We start from the raw sequence: 19076 nt of genomic DNA on the forward strand, positions 1-19076 counted from the left end.
ACTGAAGTAAATACAACTGAATAACTCTGTTCTCTACATTTGTTGTATAACAACTAATATGGAGTGCACAATTATTCAACTGTGTACATATATTTCTATATGAATATGTTGATATTTACATAGCACAGACAAATACATTCTCCCACGTTAAATATTACTACCATTATTGTCCTTAATTTAAGCGTTATTCCTTTAAAAGATTGATGTTTATTCCAGTATTCCAGTTTGTCCTTGTGCGATCAAACCGTCAATGAATCCCCTGTTGTCTTCCACAGTTAAATACATCACGAGAATAAACAGCATGTTACAGTAAGGACCCATTTCCCCCTCAAAAAAATAACCCTCTCCCAAGGGACACGGTGTTGATAATTTCCCCTTCCAAGTGTCCACCTTCCTCCATCCCTCGCTGCCTGCCTCCCTCCCTCCTCTTGTCAACTCACAAATGCACAAACAGACAAACAGAGGAGTGTGGAATTGTGGGTGGTGGTCAGGCACCACACTCCTAAATCACATGGTGGCCCCTGGGGGTGGGGGTGGGGGGGGAGAGAGAGAGAAATATTACAACTAATGCATACCTAAAGATTATGAAGATGTCATAAAGCCACAGTCTGTATTTCCCTTTGGAAGAGTAATGCAGTATTTCTCACAGTCATTTATCAGTATTCTCAGGATTGCTCCATCATATGCACTGACACTCACCAGCTTCCAGCTGCCATAGGGTGGACCAGCTCACATCTGATTGGCGTAGGGGGTGGTCTGCTGTTCGTATCCCCCCTGCTGATAGTCTCCACCTCCCTCAGTGTAGCCGCCCTGGCCATAGTCGGGCTGGTAGCCTCCCTGGGTGCCGGTATAGGTATCCCCCTGCTGTGCATAGCCCTCCTGCCCATAGCCGTCCTGGCCGAAGGACTCTGGGGCAGGCGCTTTCTCCTGGGAAGGTGCATATGTGCCTCCAAAAGCTGCCAGCCAGCCAGTCTCCTTGAACACGAACCACAGGTTCCCTCCCCACAGGATCAGGTTCAGGAAGCCAAATGCCTGGGGGTGAATGGAAGAAAAGGACGAAGAAGAAAAAGAAGGGGGTCCATATCTTCTAGTACAGGATTTTCCTCAGTAGTCCATGCCCTTTTACAAATCACAACGTTACAATTGAATTCCGTACCACAGATGTGTTGAGACCAGAGACGACAGGGTCATGGACTTCACGGCAGCGGTTCTCCGGTTCGTCGCAGGCCTCGATCAGTAAGAGAACCTTGTCTGGGTCGGTGGATGCCTTCACATCCGACAGACCCTTAGCCCAGGCAGAAGAAGCCACCAGCCAGAAGAAGGTGAACACACAGGTCACAACAAAGTCCTGAGGATAATCACATTATAAAGCATTAGCAAATTACAGTACCTTCGTAAAGTATTCAAACCCCTTGACTTTTAACCACATTTTGTTAGGTTACAGCCTTATTCTAAAATGTATTAAATTGTTTTTTCCCCTCATCTATCTACACACAATACCCCATAATGACAAAGCAAAAATGGGTTTTTAGACATTTTTGCTAATTTATAAACAAATAAAAAATATCACATTTACAGAAGTATTCAGTACTTTGTTGAATCACCTTTGGCAGCGATTGCAGCCCCAAGTCTTCTTGGGTATGACGCTACAAGCTTGGCACACCTGTATTTGAGGAGTTTCTTCCATTCTTCTCTGCAGATCCTCTCAAGCTCTGTCAGGTTGGATGGGGAGCGTTGCTGCACACATATTTTCAGTTCTCTCCAGAGATCGTCGATCGGGTTCAAGTCCGGGCTCTGGCTGGGCCACTCAAAGTCCTTCAGAGACTTGTCCTGAAGCCACTCCTGTGTTGTCTTGGCTGTGTGCTTAGGGTCATTGTCCTGTTGGAAGGTGAATCTTTGCCCCAGTCTAAGGTCCTGAGCGCTCTGGAGCAGGTTTTCATCAAGGATTTTTCTGTACTTTACTTCGTTCATCTTTGCCTCGATCCTGACTAGTATCCCTGCCGCTGAAAAATATCCCCACAGCATGATGCTGCCAGCACCATGCTTCACCATAGGGATTATGCCAGGTTTTCTCCTGACTTGGCATTCAGGCCAAAGAGTTCAATCTTGGTTTTATCAGACCACAGAAAATTGTTTCTCATGGTCTGAGAGTATTTAGGTGCCTTTTGGCTCCAAGCGGGATGTCATGTGCCTTTTACTGAGGAGTGGCTTCCGTCTGGCCACTCTACCATAAAGGTCTCATTGGTGGAGTGCTGCAGAGATGAATGTCCTTCTGGAAGGTTCTCCCATCTTCACAGAGGAACTCTGGAGCTATGTCAGAGTGACCATCGGGTTCTTGGTCACCTCCCTGACCAAGGCCCTTCAAGCCCGATTGCTCAGTTTGGCCGGGCGGCCAGCTCTAGGAAGAGTCTTGGTGGTTCCAAACTTCTTCCATTTAAGAATGATGGAGGCCACTGTGTTCTTGGGGAAATTCAATGCTGCAGAAATGTTTTGGTACCTTTCCCCAGATCTGTGCCTTGACACAATCCTTTCGGACAATTCCTTCAACCTCATGGCTTGCTTTTTCTCTGACATGCATTTTGTCAACTGTGGGACCTTTATATAGACAGGTGTGTGCCTTTCCAAATCATGTCCAATCAATTGAATTTACCACATGTGGACTCCAATCAAGTTGTAGAAACATCTCAAGGATGATCAATGGAAACGGGGTGATTTGAGCTCAATTTCGAGTCTCACAGCAAAGGGTCTGAATACTTACATTATGTAAATAAGGTATTTTTGTTTTTTATTTGTAATACATTTTCAAAAATGTCTACACCTGTTTTTGCTTTGTCATTATGGGGTATTATGTGTAGATTGCTGAGTTTTTTAAACATTTTTATATCAATTTTAGAACAAGGCTGTAACATAACAAAATGTAGAAAAAGTCAAGGGGTCTTAATACTTTGGACACTGGACATGCTCATCATCATAATCAATTTCAAAGTTATTATCAGAAGCATCATCATGATCAAGCTAGAAAGTACTCATCCGAAACATAATCAATCTCACGTTCATCATCATCATCATTACTATGATATTAGTAATAGTAGCAGAGGTAGTGGAATATGGTATGGAATAGTGTAGGCCTACTAGAAACAAGAATTGAGAAAGACAAACTCACAATCTGGGCTCCCTTGCAGCCTTCACGGTATTTCTCCAGAATGAAAACATACACAGAAAGGGCTGCCATGGAGTAGAGGAAGGAGAAGACACCGACGGTGACAAAGAACCCAGCTGAGGAGGAGTAGTCTCCGATCAGGAACAGACGCTCAGGGTTTTCCCCTTTACAGGTTGGGGCATCGAAGTACACCTGATGTAGCCTGGGAAGGACAAGCGACAGAGAAAGACAGAAGATGGGAGACAGTGAGAAAGGGGGAGAAGGAGAGAGAGAGAGAAAGACAGAGAGAGGAGGGGGGAGAGAGAGAGAAATAGAAAGAGAGAAACGTCAAACGGGGTTAATATAGTTTACAGATTAATGTTCCACCACTGACATTTGCAGCCCAGTGGTACTGTAGAAATTACAGACGGACCATATTTGTGCGGGTTCAGGGGGCTACGTGTAACTGAATAGGCATACTGACCTGAATGGATACTCAAACTCCACCTCAATACTCAGGTCACTCTCTGACCGGTTTTTACACTCCACACTCATCTTGAACATGCCAGAGTAGCTGCCGCATGTCGAGAAAGCAAAGATGGCAAAGATCTGAAAGACACAGAGGGAGGATGAGAAGAGGAGGAGAATTATAGACAGCAAGTGGAAGTAAAAGGGAAGTGAAAGGGAAGGGGAGGGAAAATAGAGTAGTGAGATCAAAGGAATGGGGAAAGAATATGACCCAGACAGAGAGACATGTAGGGAGAAGCATAATACATATATTAAATGGCCCTTATTTTGGGAGGATTTCTTCAAAAAGATGGTGCTCTGTCGAGGAATTGGCATTACTCTAGTTTGGTCTGAAATAGGTGTTGATGTGAACCAAAGGAAAGCCCATGCAGTATAATTGAAAACCCCAATAAAGGTATACTGTTGCTGAAAGACCTGACACTGGTTTCACCATCTGCTGTGTCTCCTGCACTCCAATGTTCCTCCAACCACTGCAGGCTGCTGACAAAGCCACACAAACTGCAAATCAATGCAGCTATATTGCCAGGTTACAGCGCTACACCTGTTGCCATGGTTACTCCGACACCTAAAGTTGTGCGCTTTTGTATAAAGAAAATACAAGAAATGTAAAATAACATGTTTGGTTGATATATCTGTTTTACTAAATAAGTTATTCTCTACAGCCCAGGCTACAGTACAACAGTTCTACAGGGGGGTGTACAGTAATGTAAACCAGTGCTTGTGTACCTGAACGCTAACCTACTGTCGTACACACAAGCATGCAGATACATACACTCGCACACACTGACATAGGAGGTTATACAGTCAGCCTATTTTTACCACACCCTCCCTTCCCTGCAGGCCAGATCCCATTGGATGGAAAATCTGTCTATTAATCTGACTGAGGTCCTCCACCATCTGTCACTAAAGGACGCTGCACAGGGCTATTGTACACACACCCTCACGCACGGACACATGCACACACACACACACACACACACATGCACGCTCACGCTTGTGCAACGGTACACTCACACTGACACACACACACACGCGGAAACACACATACACAAACACGTAACTTATTCCCTTGTCTCATTACTCTTTAGCGTGCCAACACAGCCCACCTCCACCCCATCTCCTTATTAACAGGTTTTAATAATGATTGGGGAGGAATGTGAAGGGGGAGGGTGATAATGAAAAGCTCAACAGATTGGATATACGCATGCATGAAAGATGGAAGGAGGAGGACAACAAAACAGAACATGGAATCATCTCTGACATGGAAGAATCATATCTGTTTGTGCTTTAGCTAAATACTCTTTGCCATGTTCGGTCGTTATCATAGTCAGATGAGTTGAAGAACATACAGATCTGGCACCAGGCTAGTTAACTCTCCCACACCCTCCAACGTGGATAGTCCACAATGTATGCCAAATTATCCTCTTGTAAGATTTTAGCTCTCACTTAGGTAGTCTGGCATGCACAGTAACATAAAATATAATCCTTTTCCTGGTTCATAAAAATGCTGTGTCTGTTTTCACTGATTTGCAACATTCATTAACACGCTCTTAGTGCAGGAGTTTGAGGTATATGACTATGGTCTCCCTAACAAGAGGTTGAGGTATATGACTATGGTCTCCCTAACAAGAGGTTGAGGTATATGACTATGGTCTCTCTAACAAGAGGTTGAGGTATATGACTATGTTCTCTCTAACAAGAGAGGTATGTCTCCCTAACAAGAGGTTGAGGTATATGGTCTCTAACAAGAGGTTGAGGTATATGACTATGGTCTCTCTAACAAGAGGTTGAGGTATATGACTATGGTCTCTAACAAGAGAGGTATATGTATGTCTCTCTAACAAGAGGTTGAGGTATATGACTATGGTCTCTCTAACAAGAGGTTGAGGTATATGACTATGGTCTCTCTAACAAGTGGTTGAGGTATATGACTATGGTCTCTCTAACAAGAGGTTGAGGTATATGACCATGGTCTCTATGGTCTCTCTAACAAGAGGTTGAGGTATATGACCATGGTCTAACAAGAGGTTAACATATGACTATGGTCTCCCTAACAAGAGGTTGAGGTATATGACTATGGTCTCTCTAACAAGAGGTTGAGGTGTATGACTATGTTCTCCCTAACAAGAGGTTGAGGTATATGACTATGGTCTCCCTAACAAGAGGTTGAGGTATATGACTATGGTCTCCCTAACAAGAGGTTGAGGTATATGACTATGGTCTCTCTAACAAGAGGTTGAGGTATATGACTATGGTCTCTCTAACAAGAGGTTGAGGTGTATGACTATGTTCTCCCTAACAAGAGGTTGAGGTATATGACTATGGTCTCCCTAACAAGAGGTTGAGGTATATGACCATGGTCTCCCTAACAAGAGGTTGAGGTATATGACTATGGTCTCCCTAACAAGAGGTTGAGGTATATGACTATGGTCTCCCTAACAAGAGGTTGCGGTAAAAAAAGGAAGGTTGGAGTAAGCGCAAAGGAATGAATGGGAATATGTTGAAGAAAGACAAATGGAGACAGGCTGGCTAGTTAAGAAAATACATAGCTTCACACACATTGTCAGATACTATGGTAATGCTATGAGCAACATACAATGAGCATAGAGGGGGGTGGGTGGGGGTTCCCACTCATAGAAATAGAATGAATAAAACGGGCTTGGAACTTCTAACCCTGCCAATTTGACTTATAAACTCATGGGTATACTCGCAATGGCTGCCTGGTATTGTGATACAATCATTTCCATGGTAATGTTTTCAAAGGATGTTAACTGATGTGGCTCATGCAATGGAATAAAAAAAATGTCATGTGAGTTGAGTTCAATCAACAAATCACAGCACATATTGATGGGTACACTTACTTCCTGCTTTGATCCTATGGGTACACTCGCAAAGGTCGCCAGTCCACCCATTATGTCATCATTGACTTCAATGGGGACGCCCGTTCTGTTCATTCTATTTCTACTAACATGGTAAGTGTTGCAGTCTCTCACATAAATCCACTGTCACACTACCTCTGTTCAAACAGGCACAAATACACACACACACACTCACACGCACTCTCTGAGTTAGAAGCAGCTGCATTTATAAATACCTGCATATCACCGATTCTATAGCCAAGTCTGGCAAGACTGAAAACCACAGGTATTCCAAAATTAACTGAAGTCAATTAATAATTGAACTTAATACATTGATTGATACACAAGCATAAATGGATGTTGTCGGACCACAAGTCTAGCCATCACAATGTAAATACTGTATGTATGCTCACCAGCATCTTTCTGTCTCTGAGTTTGAGTTTGGCAGGAATCCAAAGTGTGGCAGCTTCAACCAATCACATCTCCTCTAAGCCAGGGGCAGACGAGTGGGCAGAGAGCCCTGGCAATGAGTTTGCAAAGGTTTAACATTACTATATCCTACAATCAGCAGCTTTGATGATCAACAACACCAGGAACCACTTATAGAACACTGGGCCAGATTATCACAGATCTCTACTGTATTGACCACACAGTATGAAAACTTCTTACAGCACAACAGTGCACTGAGTGAATAAGTAAAGCAAATATGTAAACTGTAACAGAGCATTTAACTGTAAATCCCAAGGTAAGACAAAAATAACCTAGTTCCCAAGCGTAACCCGGGGCAGGATGTTGTTATGGTAGACACAGTGGTTAACCAAAACATAGAAGACTTGCATTCTGAAACATCGCAACAAACATAGTTAGCCAAAATGTCTGTGTCAGCGTCCCTCCTGTGTGTACACTACATACACACGTTGACAGAAAAACATATGTGTACATTGGAGAGCAGGAATGCTGAATGAGAGGTCAGTAGGGATGTGTAAATGGAGTAAAAGATGAGTATTGATATGTGAATGTATAAAGGCTAAATGCGGATTTAGAGTTAAATATGGATCTGTTTAGGCCAGGTGATTAACTCATTTAGGCTCACCTCGACCCAGATGTAGAAACATGCAGATGCAGGCCTTTATAACTTATGATTCCTGAGCTCTGGCCTCCTCCCTGTGTGTTGCTTCAGGCATGGAGGTTTGTTAACCATGTGACCCAGAGAAGTAACAATATGATGTTCAAGCACTAGCAGTGCTCCGGGGAAGGACTACAGACAAGGTCATGCTGTCAGAACTGTCCTCTCAGTCTCTGCTACCCTGTGTTACTCTTACCTGCTGTGATTTAGAGTAGAACATTTGTTTGGGGATCTTTTATTTAAATCCTGATGTTGATTTTTGTATGTAGGTCTATGTGTCTTCTCGTAAATGAATCCTATTCTTTCAATCAGCCAATCATCATGGCATTCTAGCAAAGTGAGTCCAAATGGAACATGGGAGGAAGAGATTTCATTACTTTCATTACTTCCTCAATGAGCACATACTGTACATTGATTTGTTCTGTTGAGTGAGAGTGGTGAGTCAGTGGTGAGTCAGTGGTGAGTAATGACTATGTATCGTGTGTGTGTGTGTGTGTGTGTGTGTGTGTGTGTGTGTGTGTGTGTGTGTGTGTGTGTGTGTGTGTGTGTGTGTGTGTGTGTGTGTGTGTGTGTGTGTGTGTGTGTGTGTGTGTGTGTGTGTGTGTGTGTGTGTGTGTGTGTGTGTGTGTGTGTGTGTGTGTGTGTGTGTGTCTAAGTGGGCATGTGTGTGCTAGTTCTGATGCTATCACAAATATGTGATGACAAATAGATGAGAAAGAAGTGGTAATGATGTGGCTGAGAGGTGTTCCTAATTACAAGTTACATACGTAGTACACAGTACATTCATATTTTGTCCAAATTATTACAGCTCATAATTTCTGCTTAACATGATCATGCTGGACTCAGTGAGTCAGAGGCTACATTTACACATGTAGCTGAATCCTGATATTTTTGCCACTAATTGGTATTTCACATCAGATATTTTTCAGAGCTGATCTGATTGGTCAAATACTATTTAGTGAAACACAAATCAGAATTGGACTGACTGTGTAAATGCAGCCAGACTCCTCTTTGTACAATTGAGAGAGCCTATCTACATAGAAGAATACCTCTGGCCCCTGGCACAAAACAAGTTGGAAGAGGGGTCACACTGTGCCTCGAGTGTTACTGAATAAAGAGAACATAAAGCATGCAGAAACCATGATGTGGATGTATGAAGTACATTTTGTGACATGAAGGTGTGGAATGCTTTATCACAGATTCATCATGAATTGCCAATCAACGATTGTCATGCTACAGCACAATACAACAAATAGAGCATTGAGGCGACATGAAGAATTGTAAAGGTAAATAAACAAGCAAATAGCGGTGATTCCGATTCAGCACCATGGACAGCGATCAATTGGAACCCCGCGATTTTAACGTTTCAGAACCCCTGAAAGTGGACAGCGCCTTTTTCAGGTGACGTTGCAGCAACGTCAATGGCCATTACTACTACTACCAAGGTTTAAATTCGGCGTAGGCCTATTAAATCATTATGTGCCACTTCTAAAACGTTAAATTATAGCGAAAATGTTTAGCCCTAGGATGGAGCAACTACACAACACATACATAAGTACGAAAATGATTAGCCCGTTAAGGGCGCAACTACACAACACATAAAGAAGTAACTACACCCAAATGCTTGAAGTGGTCACAAAATACTCCAGATTAGATTACAGGGCGAAAGGCTAAAGTGACGTGAGTTAATTATCTGGTGGATCAGGTAGGCCTACAACAAACTTCACAGGAGAGGACACATAAATACCTGGATAGTTTGAACAGAGATTTATCACAATTACCATGATCGATTTACAATAACATTGTATCACTGAAACAACGTCGAGTTTTCATGAGCCCTGCCTGCCAGTGGTAACCGAGAGGAAGCAGCGAGTGGGAGAATGGGTAGTGTCAGCCACCTCGCGCTGCCTGTTTGTCGTCACGAGCACAAAGCTTCACCTAGCTTTGTGACCTCTGTGTGACAGAAGGACATGTTCTGACACAGTACAAGGGCTCAACATCACTTTAAATTCATAATCTATTCTCAAAACAGGGCCAACCATAGCATAATATATGGGCCTATCATTTATAGCTTTTAACTGTATTGGTTAATATCATCACACTCATCTGTAATCTAGATTTTACGCATGCAATATACAATACCAGTACATTCTATAGTCTTCCACACACACTCATGCGCGCGGAAAGGATACGGGCGCGCACTCACCATGGCCTCTCATACACTCAGTCACAAGCCAAATAATGAAACATTGTATGAAAACAGTAACTTACCCATTGTAGGATTTTCATAAATCCCAAAGGCTGTTTGATTATGGTGAACTGCCCGGTGGCCACCAACTGTCAACACAGAAATCAACAATTAACATTGCTTTATGAATTTGTCGCGAATTATCTTTTGAACGTTTGTTTGGGTGTTCTGTGTAGGCCTATATGCATTGTCAGCATAGCCTATCGGTCGTTACTCCACAGTTTGCACCTGTCAGTTAATTTAAATGTATCTTTCAGGAGCGGGGGAGAAGGCGGTGATACGATCCATTTTTTCATGCTGCCATTTGTTCGCTAGTACGGTAATTGGACTATTTGACTTGGGGCGCGACAGGCCGTGTGACAAAGCACTGACATCGTTTAGTGGACACGAGAGCGAGAGTGGGAGAGAGACAGAGAGAGAGGGAGGGAACTGAGAGAGAGAGACTTGCCAGCATAGAATTAGACAAAGCTGCTTATCCCACTGTTTTTGCTGTCGCCAAAGCTCGACAGACAGCAAGCACTCTAGAAATGTATACAGAAAGAAAATCTCGAGTCACCTCGATAGTAGTTGGCCCTATAGTAGATATAGCTAGCCCTATAGTTTAGGCTATAATTTGTAAAGCCTTGTTATGTGCGGTTGAAAGCAACACATCAGTCTCATCTGTCTGTGATCATCCCCAAATAAACTGTGTCCTGTAGCCTATCGATTCTGTCTTTAGCCTATCGATTCACCTCGCAATATCTTACTCCCAGTCGGTCTGTCGTAAATTGATAGGCCTATAATACAACTCGCTACAGGACTAAGAGACGGACGTCGTCTGATATTGCGATATAGATTAAATAGGGTCTGTCGCTTTCCCTCTTGATTTGTACTCTCTGCTTCTTCTTTTTGATGCAAGATCAAATCAGCCTGTCTTTCTTTTTTCTTTCACGAGTTAGACATTTGTTTATCATCATCTCTTGTTTTGTTGCTTTTTTTTGTAAAAACAACAACAATATCCTCATTCCACATTTAATAGGCTATACTTCACCCTCTAGTCGGGTATATACTCTGCACACACCACATAGGCTACATAGGCTAAGCGAGAAAAAAGAATCCCCTCTAAATAGACGATTCTATTAGTTCAATAGCAGTTATTCAAAAATATAAATAGTCTTTCCAACTAAACAATCCATTTCTGTGTCCACAATTCAAACGGAATATATCTTCATATAGCTTTCACCTCAACAAATACCCTGGATGTGTTAAGCCTATTTGTCTGAGTTATTTGAAATGCTGTTGAAATTATGTTGCCTAGGGTGTCTTGATCAATTATCTGGACTTTTGGACCATTGTCTATTTATTAGCCAAACGTTCCACTGCGCCAGTCAATTACTGATGTAAAATTGGTTAAATCACATGCAATCTATCATGCCTGTATTGCGGTGTTTTGAGCTCAGTGCTCGCTTTTCGTTCACATGAGTCGACCACTGAAAGCACTGTATTTCAAACTAACGGTCCGCGGATTTACAATTACAGCGGTCCCTACCATAATGATGTCCTATTATTTTTTTCCCTAAAACTCTACCCGCGTCAAAGTGCGCATTCTGCAGGCGTTCCAAATTATGGCTTTTCAGATAACTAAATCAAATGAAAACATTGTTATTGGTGATTTTCATCCCAGAGCCCTACCTGGTTCACAACATCCATCTTGGCCGCCTGCTTGTCGATAAGAGGATCAGCCGGTAGGCTGGAGGGAGGCGTTACATCCGGAACAGCCCACGGGGGGACGAGGATAAAGAGATGGGAATAGCTGTATTACGTCACGAGCTCCTCTAAGTCATCTGGAGCGTAGAGACGTTAGATAAATCATTGGACATACAGTAATGACGATTTCGACAGCTTGGCCAATCAAATGGATGCTTTATTCTAGTAGACTACAGCGATTGCCACAAGGGATAACGGAGAGACGACACCAATGTATGTTTTTTTGGGAGGTGGGCACTAGGCAGGTTTTGCATTTCTACATGATATTGGAAAGGCAATCGAGTTGCACTACCAAGACTATTCTGAGCTTCAAGGCTTCAGGTTGAAGGTTCCTGGAGGATCCTGTAGGGGTTATTCAAATTGAAATGGTGGGGGAACCACTATAAGTTCTTCAAAGAACCCCCATTAATGGCTCCACAAATAACCTTTTGGGGTTAATTATTATTATTAATCAGCATAAAATAACAACAATAACACAATATTTTAGTTGGCAGTGTTAGTCATGATTTTAGTGGCAAATCAGACATAAAACCCAACATGAGGTACACTCCCAGCCCCAAGTACAATAGGCACAGTATATCCTCTGGCTGTCACGCCCCTGATCTGTTTCATCTGTCCTTGTGATTGTCTCCACCCCCTCCAGGTGTCGCCCATCTTCCCAATTATCCCCTGTGTATTTATACCTGTGTTCTCTGTTTGTCTGTTGCCAGTTTGTCTTGTTTGTCAAGTCAACCAGCGTTTTCTCAGCTTGGGCTTTTCCCCAGTCTCTTTTTCCCCGCCGTCCTGTACTGTTGTCCCTACTCTGGATTACCGACCTCTGCCTGACATGAGCCTGCCTCCCTTCCTGTACCTTTGCCCCACCACTCTGGATTATTGACCCATGCCTGCCTTGACCTGTTGTATGCCTGCCTCTGTTGCTGTAATAAACATTGTTACTTCAACACAGTCTGCATTTGGATCTTACCTGAAACGCTATATTACGAACTGGCCATGATTGACCCAGCAGACTTTTACCAGCTCCGCAATGCCATCTCCTCCCAAGGAGCCACCATTGGAAGGCACGAGGAGTTTCTTCGCCATCTGATGGAAGGGTTCTAGGCCGTGGCCGAAAGTCACAACCTAGCTTTGAACGCATTGCAGGAGCAAATCCGTGGGTGGCCTACTAGGCAGTCTACTACGACGGTAACCTCCCAGACCCTCAGTAACCCGGCTGGTAGTAGCGCCATCACCCGGTTTCCCGGGAACCCCACTTACCTCCCATAGAGCGCTATGATGGAGATTCCAGAACCTGCCGGGCCATTCTCTCTCAGTGCTCCCTCAATTTTGAGCTGCAACCTTCTTCATTCCCCTCCGACCTCTCAAGGATAGCGTATATCATTACGCTGATGTCCGGGAGGGCACTCGCATGGGCCATGGCATTGTGGGAGCAACAATCAGTCTGGAGATATTTATGGCAGAGGTGAGAAGTTTTCGTGGCTGAGATGTCTGGGAGAGAGGCTGCCCGGAGGTTACTCCAGCTTCGGCAGGACTCCCTCGGTGTGGCAGACTATGCGGTGGAATTCCGCATGCTAGCAGTGTTGCCTGGAACCCGGAAGAGCTGTTCGACACGTTCCTGCACAGAGTATTCGGAGGAAGTAAAGGACGAGCTTGCAGCCCTGGAACAACCGACGGATCTCAACTCACTCATCGCTTTGACCATCCAGATCGATGGGCGGCTACGGGATCGTAGGAAGGAGAAGAGGTCTGTCCCCTAAAGAGACCTAACTCTTTGGTAGGAATGAGTACACTGGTGGGTCCTAAGGACAATTTAGCTTCTCCCCCTACTCGCCCCCCCTCTCCATGCCACCCTACAATGAATCCATCTCCTATGGGGTTCTTGGAAAAATATGCCAAAACCCATTTAGAGTGTGTGGGGTGACCAAAATGCCCCAAAACTTATGATGTATAAATATACATATAATTAACAAAACGTGCAAAAAAAGATCTGACAAAGCAGGGGTTACAGACACAAAAGAAAATAGCCTTTAGAACCCAGTTCCTAGGCCTATCATCATAAAACAATATCAATTTTGATCATAAAGGAGAAACTTGCCTTAAATTGAGGACATCTTTACATTTTTTAATATAAAAATGGATTTTATTAAACAAAACTATGCTACATTTGATCTCTAGGACCCTCAGGATGACAAATCAGAGCAATGAATGTAAATACATTATTAACCTTCAGAGGTGAATCTATCAAACCAAGTGCCGTGATAAGTTTTTTGTTGTGCACTTTCCTCAAACAATAGCATGGTATTTTTTTACTGTAATTGCTACAGTAAATTGGACAGTGCAGTTAGATTAAATTATTGTTCAGCTTTATGCCCATATAAGACATGTCTATGTCCTGGGAAATGTTCGTCATGCTAATCACATTAGCGCATGTTAGCTCAACCGTCCCCTTGGAGGTTAATTTGACAAAAGATTTATGCTTTTTAACCATTACCATGTTTCTCAGTCAAATATGGCCAGTCATATACATCTTTATTTATCTTCTTTGCTGAAAACAAAAACACCTGAAAATCAGCCACTAAGCCAAGTGTTGTCATGGTAATTAAATAGGAGTTTCTAAATGTGGAACTGAGTGGGCCAAGGAAACACAGATGTTCTCCATCTGTTAAGGCACTAATGAGTCATTATGCAATTCATGTGTTTATTTTATGATGTTCCTTAAAATCATGAAATGTTACACCCTCTATAATTATGTAGAGTTATGCCAGTTCTTTATGAAAAGCCCATGTCTCCAGTATTTGCATTATTAAATTCCGGCCTTATTGTTACTGCTACTAAATGAACTAGCTACATGACAACTTTGAGAAAAAGTACATTACACTTTATTACTGTACACACAAATACCTGACAGTTCAAAGTGTTAGCAGTCACAATAAAATAAATCTAACAATTGTTATTATTACATTTACAAGTTGCGTTCCTGTTAACGTACATAAATACTATTTCAAAGTTTCTCACTGAGGGAGATAAATCAATCAATCAAATGTATTTTATAAAGCCCCTTTAACATCAGCAGTTGTCACCAAGTGCTGTACAGAAACTCAGCCTAAAACCCCAAACAGCAAGCAATGCAGATGGAGAAGCACATTGGCTAGGAAAAACTCCCTAGAAAGGCAGGAACCTAGGAAGAAACCTAGAGAGAAACCATTAACATGACTGTCATGAGAATCTTCTTGGGGTTTCTGTTGATTTAAACTTTTTGGGATAGGGGGCAGCATTTTCACTTTTGGATGAATAGCATGCCCAGAGTGAACTGCATCTTTTATTTATTTTTATTTTTTTTACCTTTATTTAACCAGTTAAGTCAGTTAAGAACAAATTTTTATTTTCAATGACGGCCTAGGAACAGTGGGTTAACTGCCTGTTCAGGGGCAGAATGACAGATTTGTACCTTGGCAGCTCGGGGGTTTGAACTTGCAATCTTCCGGTTATTAGTCCAACGCTCTAACCACTAGGCTACCCTGCCGATCCTACTCTGTCCCAGATGCTAATATATGCATATTATTATGAGTATTGGATAGAAAACACTGAAGTTTCTAAAACTGTTTGAATGATGTCTGTGAGTATAACAGAACTCATATGGCAGGCGAAAATCTGAGAAAAATCCTTCTGATGAAAATCATCAAAGGTAAGTGAATATTTATGGTGTTGTTTCTATCTTTGTTGATTCCAAAATGGCGGATATTCCTCTGGCTGTTTTGGGTCCTGAGCGCTGTTCTCAGATTATGCTTTTTCCGTAAAGTTTTTTTAAATCTGAAAAAACGGTTGCATTAAGAAGTCTATCTTTAATTTTGTGAATAACACTTGTATCTTTTATCAATGTTTATTATGAGTATTTCTGCAAAATCACCGGATATTTTGGAATCAAAACATTACTGCACGTAAGGCGCCAATGTAAACTGAGATTTTTGGACATAAATATGCACATTATCGAACAAAACATACATGTATTGTGTAACATGATGTCCTATGAGTGTCATCTGATGAAGATCATCAAAGGTTAGTGATTCATTTTATCTATATTTTTGCTTTTTGTGACTCCTATCTTTGGCTGGAAAAATGGCTGTGTTTTTTCGACTTGGTGGTGATCTAACAATCATATGTTGTGCTTTAGCTGTAAAGCATTTTTTAAATCGGACATGATGGGTAGATTAACAAGATGTTTATCTTTAATTTGCTGTATTGGACTTGTTCATGTGTGAAAGTTACATATTTCAAAAAAATATTTTTTAATTTCGTGAGCTGCCACTTCAGCGGAATGTTGTCGAGGTGTTAGCGGAACCCCTGCACTAGAAAGGTTCATTTGACATGACATGGTTCAAAAGTCTACTGTTAATGTTATGCTAATGCTTCACTGGGCAACTGACATGACACACATAAACCCATTTTCATTATCTATGGTTACAAGTGGAACTCACTTGAACTATAGACAGGTACTGTATTTCTTTTTTAATTTTTGCCAGCTTTTAACATGTTTTTATGACCCTAGCAGGGTTATTGTATGATTTGGGTGTATAAGTGACAGTAATTCTAGAACAGTACCAAAAATGGAAATACAATCCAAAAATGCCGCTTTTGAAAATAGCGATAAACTACTTCATAGTAGAATACGAATTGCAATCATGTTCGGCAGGCTTTAGTACAGTACACTCTTACATTAGAATAATGTGTAAAGAGTATTGAGGCCATACCTAAATAGTTGGGCTCTGTACTGTATATGCTGTCTAATTCACAATGGTTCTTTCAGACTATTGTTCAAGACACACTGATGCTTTCAACAAAGCCAAATTAACTGAGAAGATCTGGAAAAGAAAAATAGCATGATCAAAGAGATATAGACCATTTCCTAAGACCAATAGCTTGCGACATCATTCTTACCCCCCCCATGTTGATGGAGAGGTAAGGCTCTATCTCATTGCCCTCCTACTCTCCCTACCTCCCTCCATCTCTCTCTGTTTCCTCACTCTCAGTAGGAAATCACACAGTTCATCTCATCTGCCAGCTCCTCCTCGAAGCGTCCTATTGGCTGTCCAGTAGAACGGGTCAGCAGATCTGTGGCTGCGTTTTCCATCTCATCAATGGTCATGTTACATGCATCAGCGATCTCCCGCTTGGCGAAGTTCACAAACTTTGGGTCTCTTGCATAGAGGCCCAAGCCTTCTGATATCAGGATCTGTGGGAGAGTAAGAAGAGTAGTGAAACACTGAACACAAATCTCTCTCTCTCTGTCTCTCTCTCCATATATATTTCCATATCCCAACAACCTACAAGTGTTTATTGAATATTCATAATCACTGACTGACGCTTGGAGTGCACTTGACTCCTCCACTCACCATTAGGCAGATAAGGTATAGCCTACCGGTAAACAATATGTAGCCTTGGGATTTTTAGCTGACTTTTAGCTGGACGTTTTGTTTTATTCATCACTTACCGACTCCACCAGGCTGTTTGCACTGCCTTTCTCTATGAGTCTTTGGCTGATCTGGGAGGGCACTCTGCCATTGGTGTAGCTCCTGTTCTGTGGCGTGTGCATGGGGAGTGTTGGGGCTCCAGGGTACCAGCCACTGGGCCTAGTTGCAATAGCAGGGAGGCTGGAGGTGGCCTGGGTCCTGTCTCCCCACAGCTGCTGGGTGCCCCCGGCCTCATCCACCAGCATCAGAGGGGCGTAGAGCAGACGCCCTCTCTTTGCGGCTGCTGCTGATGTTGCTGACACCCCTGCTCCTGGCATTGACCCTGTAGGTCCTCCTCCATTGTTGGCCCAGGAGGCCGAGGATATGGAGGAGACACTGCTGCGGCGGGAGTCAAGGGTCTGGAGGACGACGGATGACAACGCCAAGAGGAAAATGACTAAAATCTTGATTTCTATTATTAAATTAAAATGTCTCTGATTCTGTGAGTATTTGTTGACTATTCTTTTGCATGTGTGTGTTTCTCACCAGTCTGGATCTGCATGGGGGTGAGTTACTCTCATATGTGCCAGGGATGGGGATGTCACCCGCGCTGTGCTGTGCCCGCAGACACTGGATGTTAAAGGAGGGCGGCTTACGACCTGGAAGGGAAAATACAATTTCTAGTTCTACTGATTCTACTGGTGTTGTGGAGAAAGACTGAGACCATGTGATGATTACCTGCAGGAGTGGGAGGAAGAACACGTCTCCGGACATACGGCTCCAATCCATTTCCATTGTAGCCGTTGCCATTGTAGCCGTTTCCATTGTAGCCGTTTGCTATGTAACCATTACCGGTGTAGCCGCTCATGCTACCTCCATTCATACCATTCATAGCGCCATTATAGCCATTCCCATTCATGCCATTTCCATTTCCGTAGGGTACTCCTGCAACACTCCCATTGGTGAAGTTAGGAGCATGACTCTGCATGTACTCTGGTGGGATATGGGATGCTGCAGGTTGCTCTTGATATGCATACCTGTGAAGGGAAAGGGAACACTTATGCACGCATGCACACATGCACGCTCTTCAACTAAGCTTCATTAACGTAGATCTGCCTCTCTCCCCTTCCCACTTACCCGTTGTTTGTTAGCATGCCCACTGGGTACTGTTGGTAGTACACCTGCTGTGCAGCATAAGTTTCACCTCCTCTTCCCTCTATCACTAGCTCTGGTTGAGGTGGGGCAGCGGCTGCCTCTAACACTATTTGAGCTGCCTCTGGTTCTGGTGGGGCTATCACTATTTGAGGTTGGGATTGGGCAAACATTTGTGGCGGAGAAGCAATCTGTGGTGGGGGTGGGGCTGGTGCTGGTGCTGGTTGGGGTGGGGCTGGTGCTGGTTGCGGAGGGGATGGGGCCTGTGGTGGGGGTGGGGCTGGTGCTGGTTGGGGAGGGGATGGGGCCTGTGGTGGGGGTGGGGCTGGTGCTGGTTGGGGAGGGGATGGGGCCTGTGGTGGGGGTGGGGCTGGTGCTGGTTGGGGAGGGGATGGGGCCTGTGGTGGGGATGGGTTCGGTGCTGGTTGGGGAGGGGATGGATCTTTTAGTGGTGATGCGGCTGGGTGGGGCGGGGATGGGGCTGGTGCTTCTTCTGGAGGAAGGAGGGCCTCAGATCTCGTTGGCTGTTCAACCACCACATCAAAGGATGACAGAGCTGATTCTGATCTCTCACTGGCTGTTAATGGCTGTTCTGTGACCACGTCGCTGAATATAGTGGGCTCGACGAAGGGCTCCATGAAAACGATGGTGGTGGACTCCTCCATGTCACCTGGTATGGGAGTGGTGGATGAAGTATTGGTGGCAGAGGTGACTGGGTCTTCAAAAACATTTTCATTCTGAAGGAAGGGGAAAACCGAGAGATCAGCTTTAGTATACAGTCAACTGCTGCTTATTGTAAATACTATAGAAACATTAATCTTCCGGCGCCGAGTGA

At 43.4% G+C, this 19076-nt stretch overlaps 2 protein-coding genes across 2 annotated transcripts in view; both read right to left on the reverse strand.

Moving 5' to 3' along the window:
* Positions 1–215: 215 nt before the first annotated feature.
* On the reverse strand, positions 216–11664 carry LOC118360835 (synaptophysin-like). The gene is made up of 7 exons (XM_035740292.2): positions 11571–11664; positions 9923–9988; positions 3624–3748; positions 3164–3362; positions 1157–1348; positions 700–1032; positions 216–521 (listed from the first exon to the last, which is right to left on the reverse strand). The coding sequence occupies exons 1-6, from the start codon at positions 11586–11588 to the stop codon at positions 730–732; spliced, it is 903 nt and encodes a 300-aa protein (XP_035596185.1). The 5' UTR covers positions 11589–11664; the 3' UTR covers positions 216–521; positions 700–729.
* A 2104-nt stretch (positions 11665–13768) lies between these two features.
* Positions 13769–19076, reverse strand: part of LOC118360554 (voltage-dependent L-type calcium channel subunit alpha-1D-like) — a 43717-nt gene continuing 38409 nt past the window's right edge. Inside the window, exons 44-48 of the mRNA XM_052484216.1 lie at positions 18227–18978; positions 17828–18126; positions 17636–17748; positions 17131–17508; positions 13769–16872 (exon numbers count right to left, since the gene is read on the reverse strand). Of these exons, the coding sequence (XP_052340176.1) occupies positions 16666–16872; positions 17131–17508; positions 17636–17748; positions 17828–18126; positions 18227–18978 (1749 nt within the window). The 3' untranslated portion in view covers positions 13769–16665. The remainder of the gene's footprint in view (positions 16873–17130; positions 17509–17635; positions 17749–17827; positions 18127–18226; positions 18979–19076) is intronic.

The sequence above is a fragment of the Oncorhynchus keta genome, chromosome 28 (assembly GCF_023373465.1).
Source record: "Oncorhynchus keta strain PuntledgeMale-10-30-2019 chromosome 28, Oket_V2, whole genome shotgun sequence".
Classification (NCBI taxonomy): Eukaryota; Metazoa; Chordata; class Actinopteri; order Salmoniformes; family Salmonidae; genus Oncorhynchus; species Oncorhynchus keta.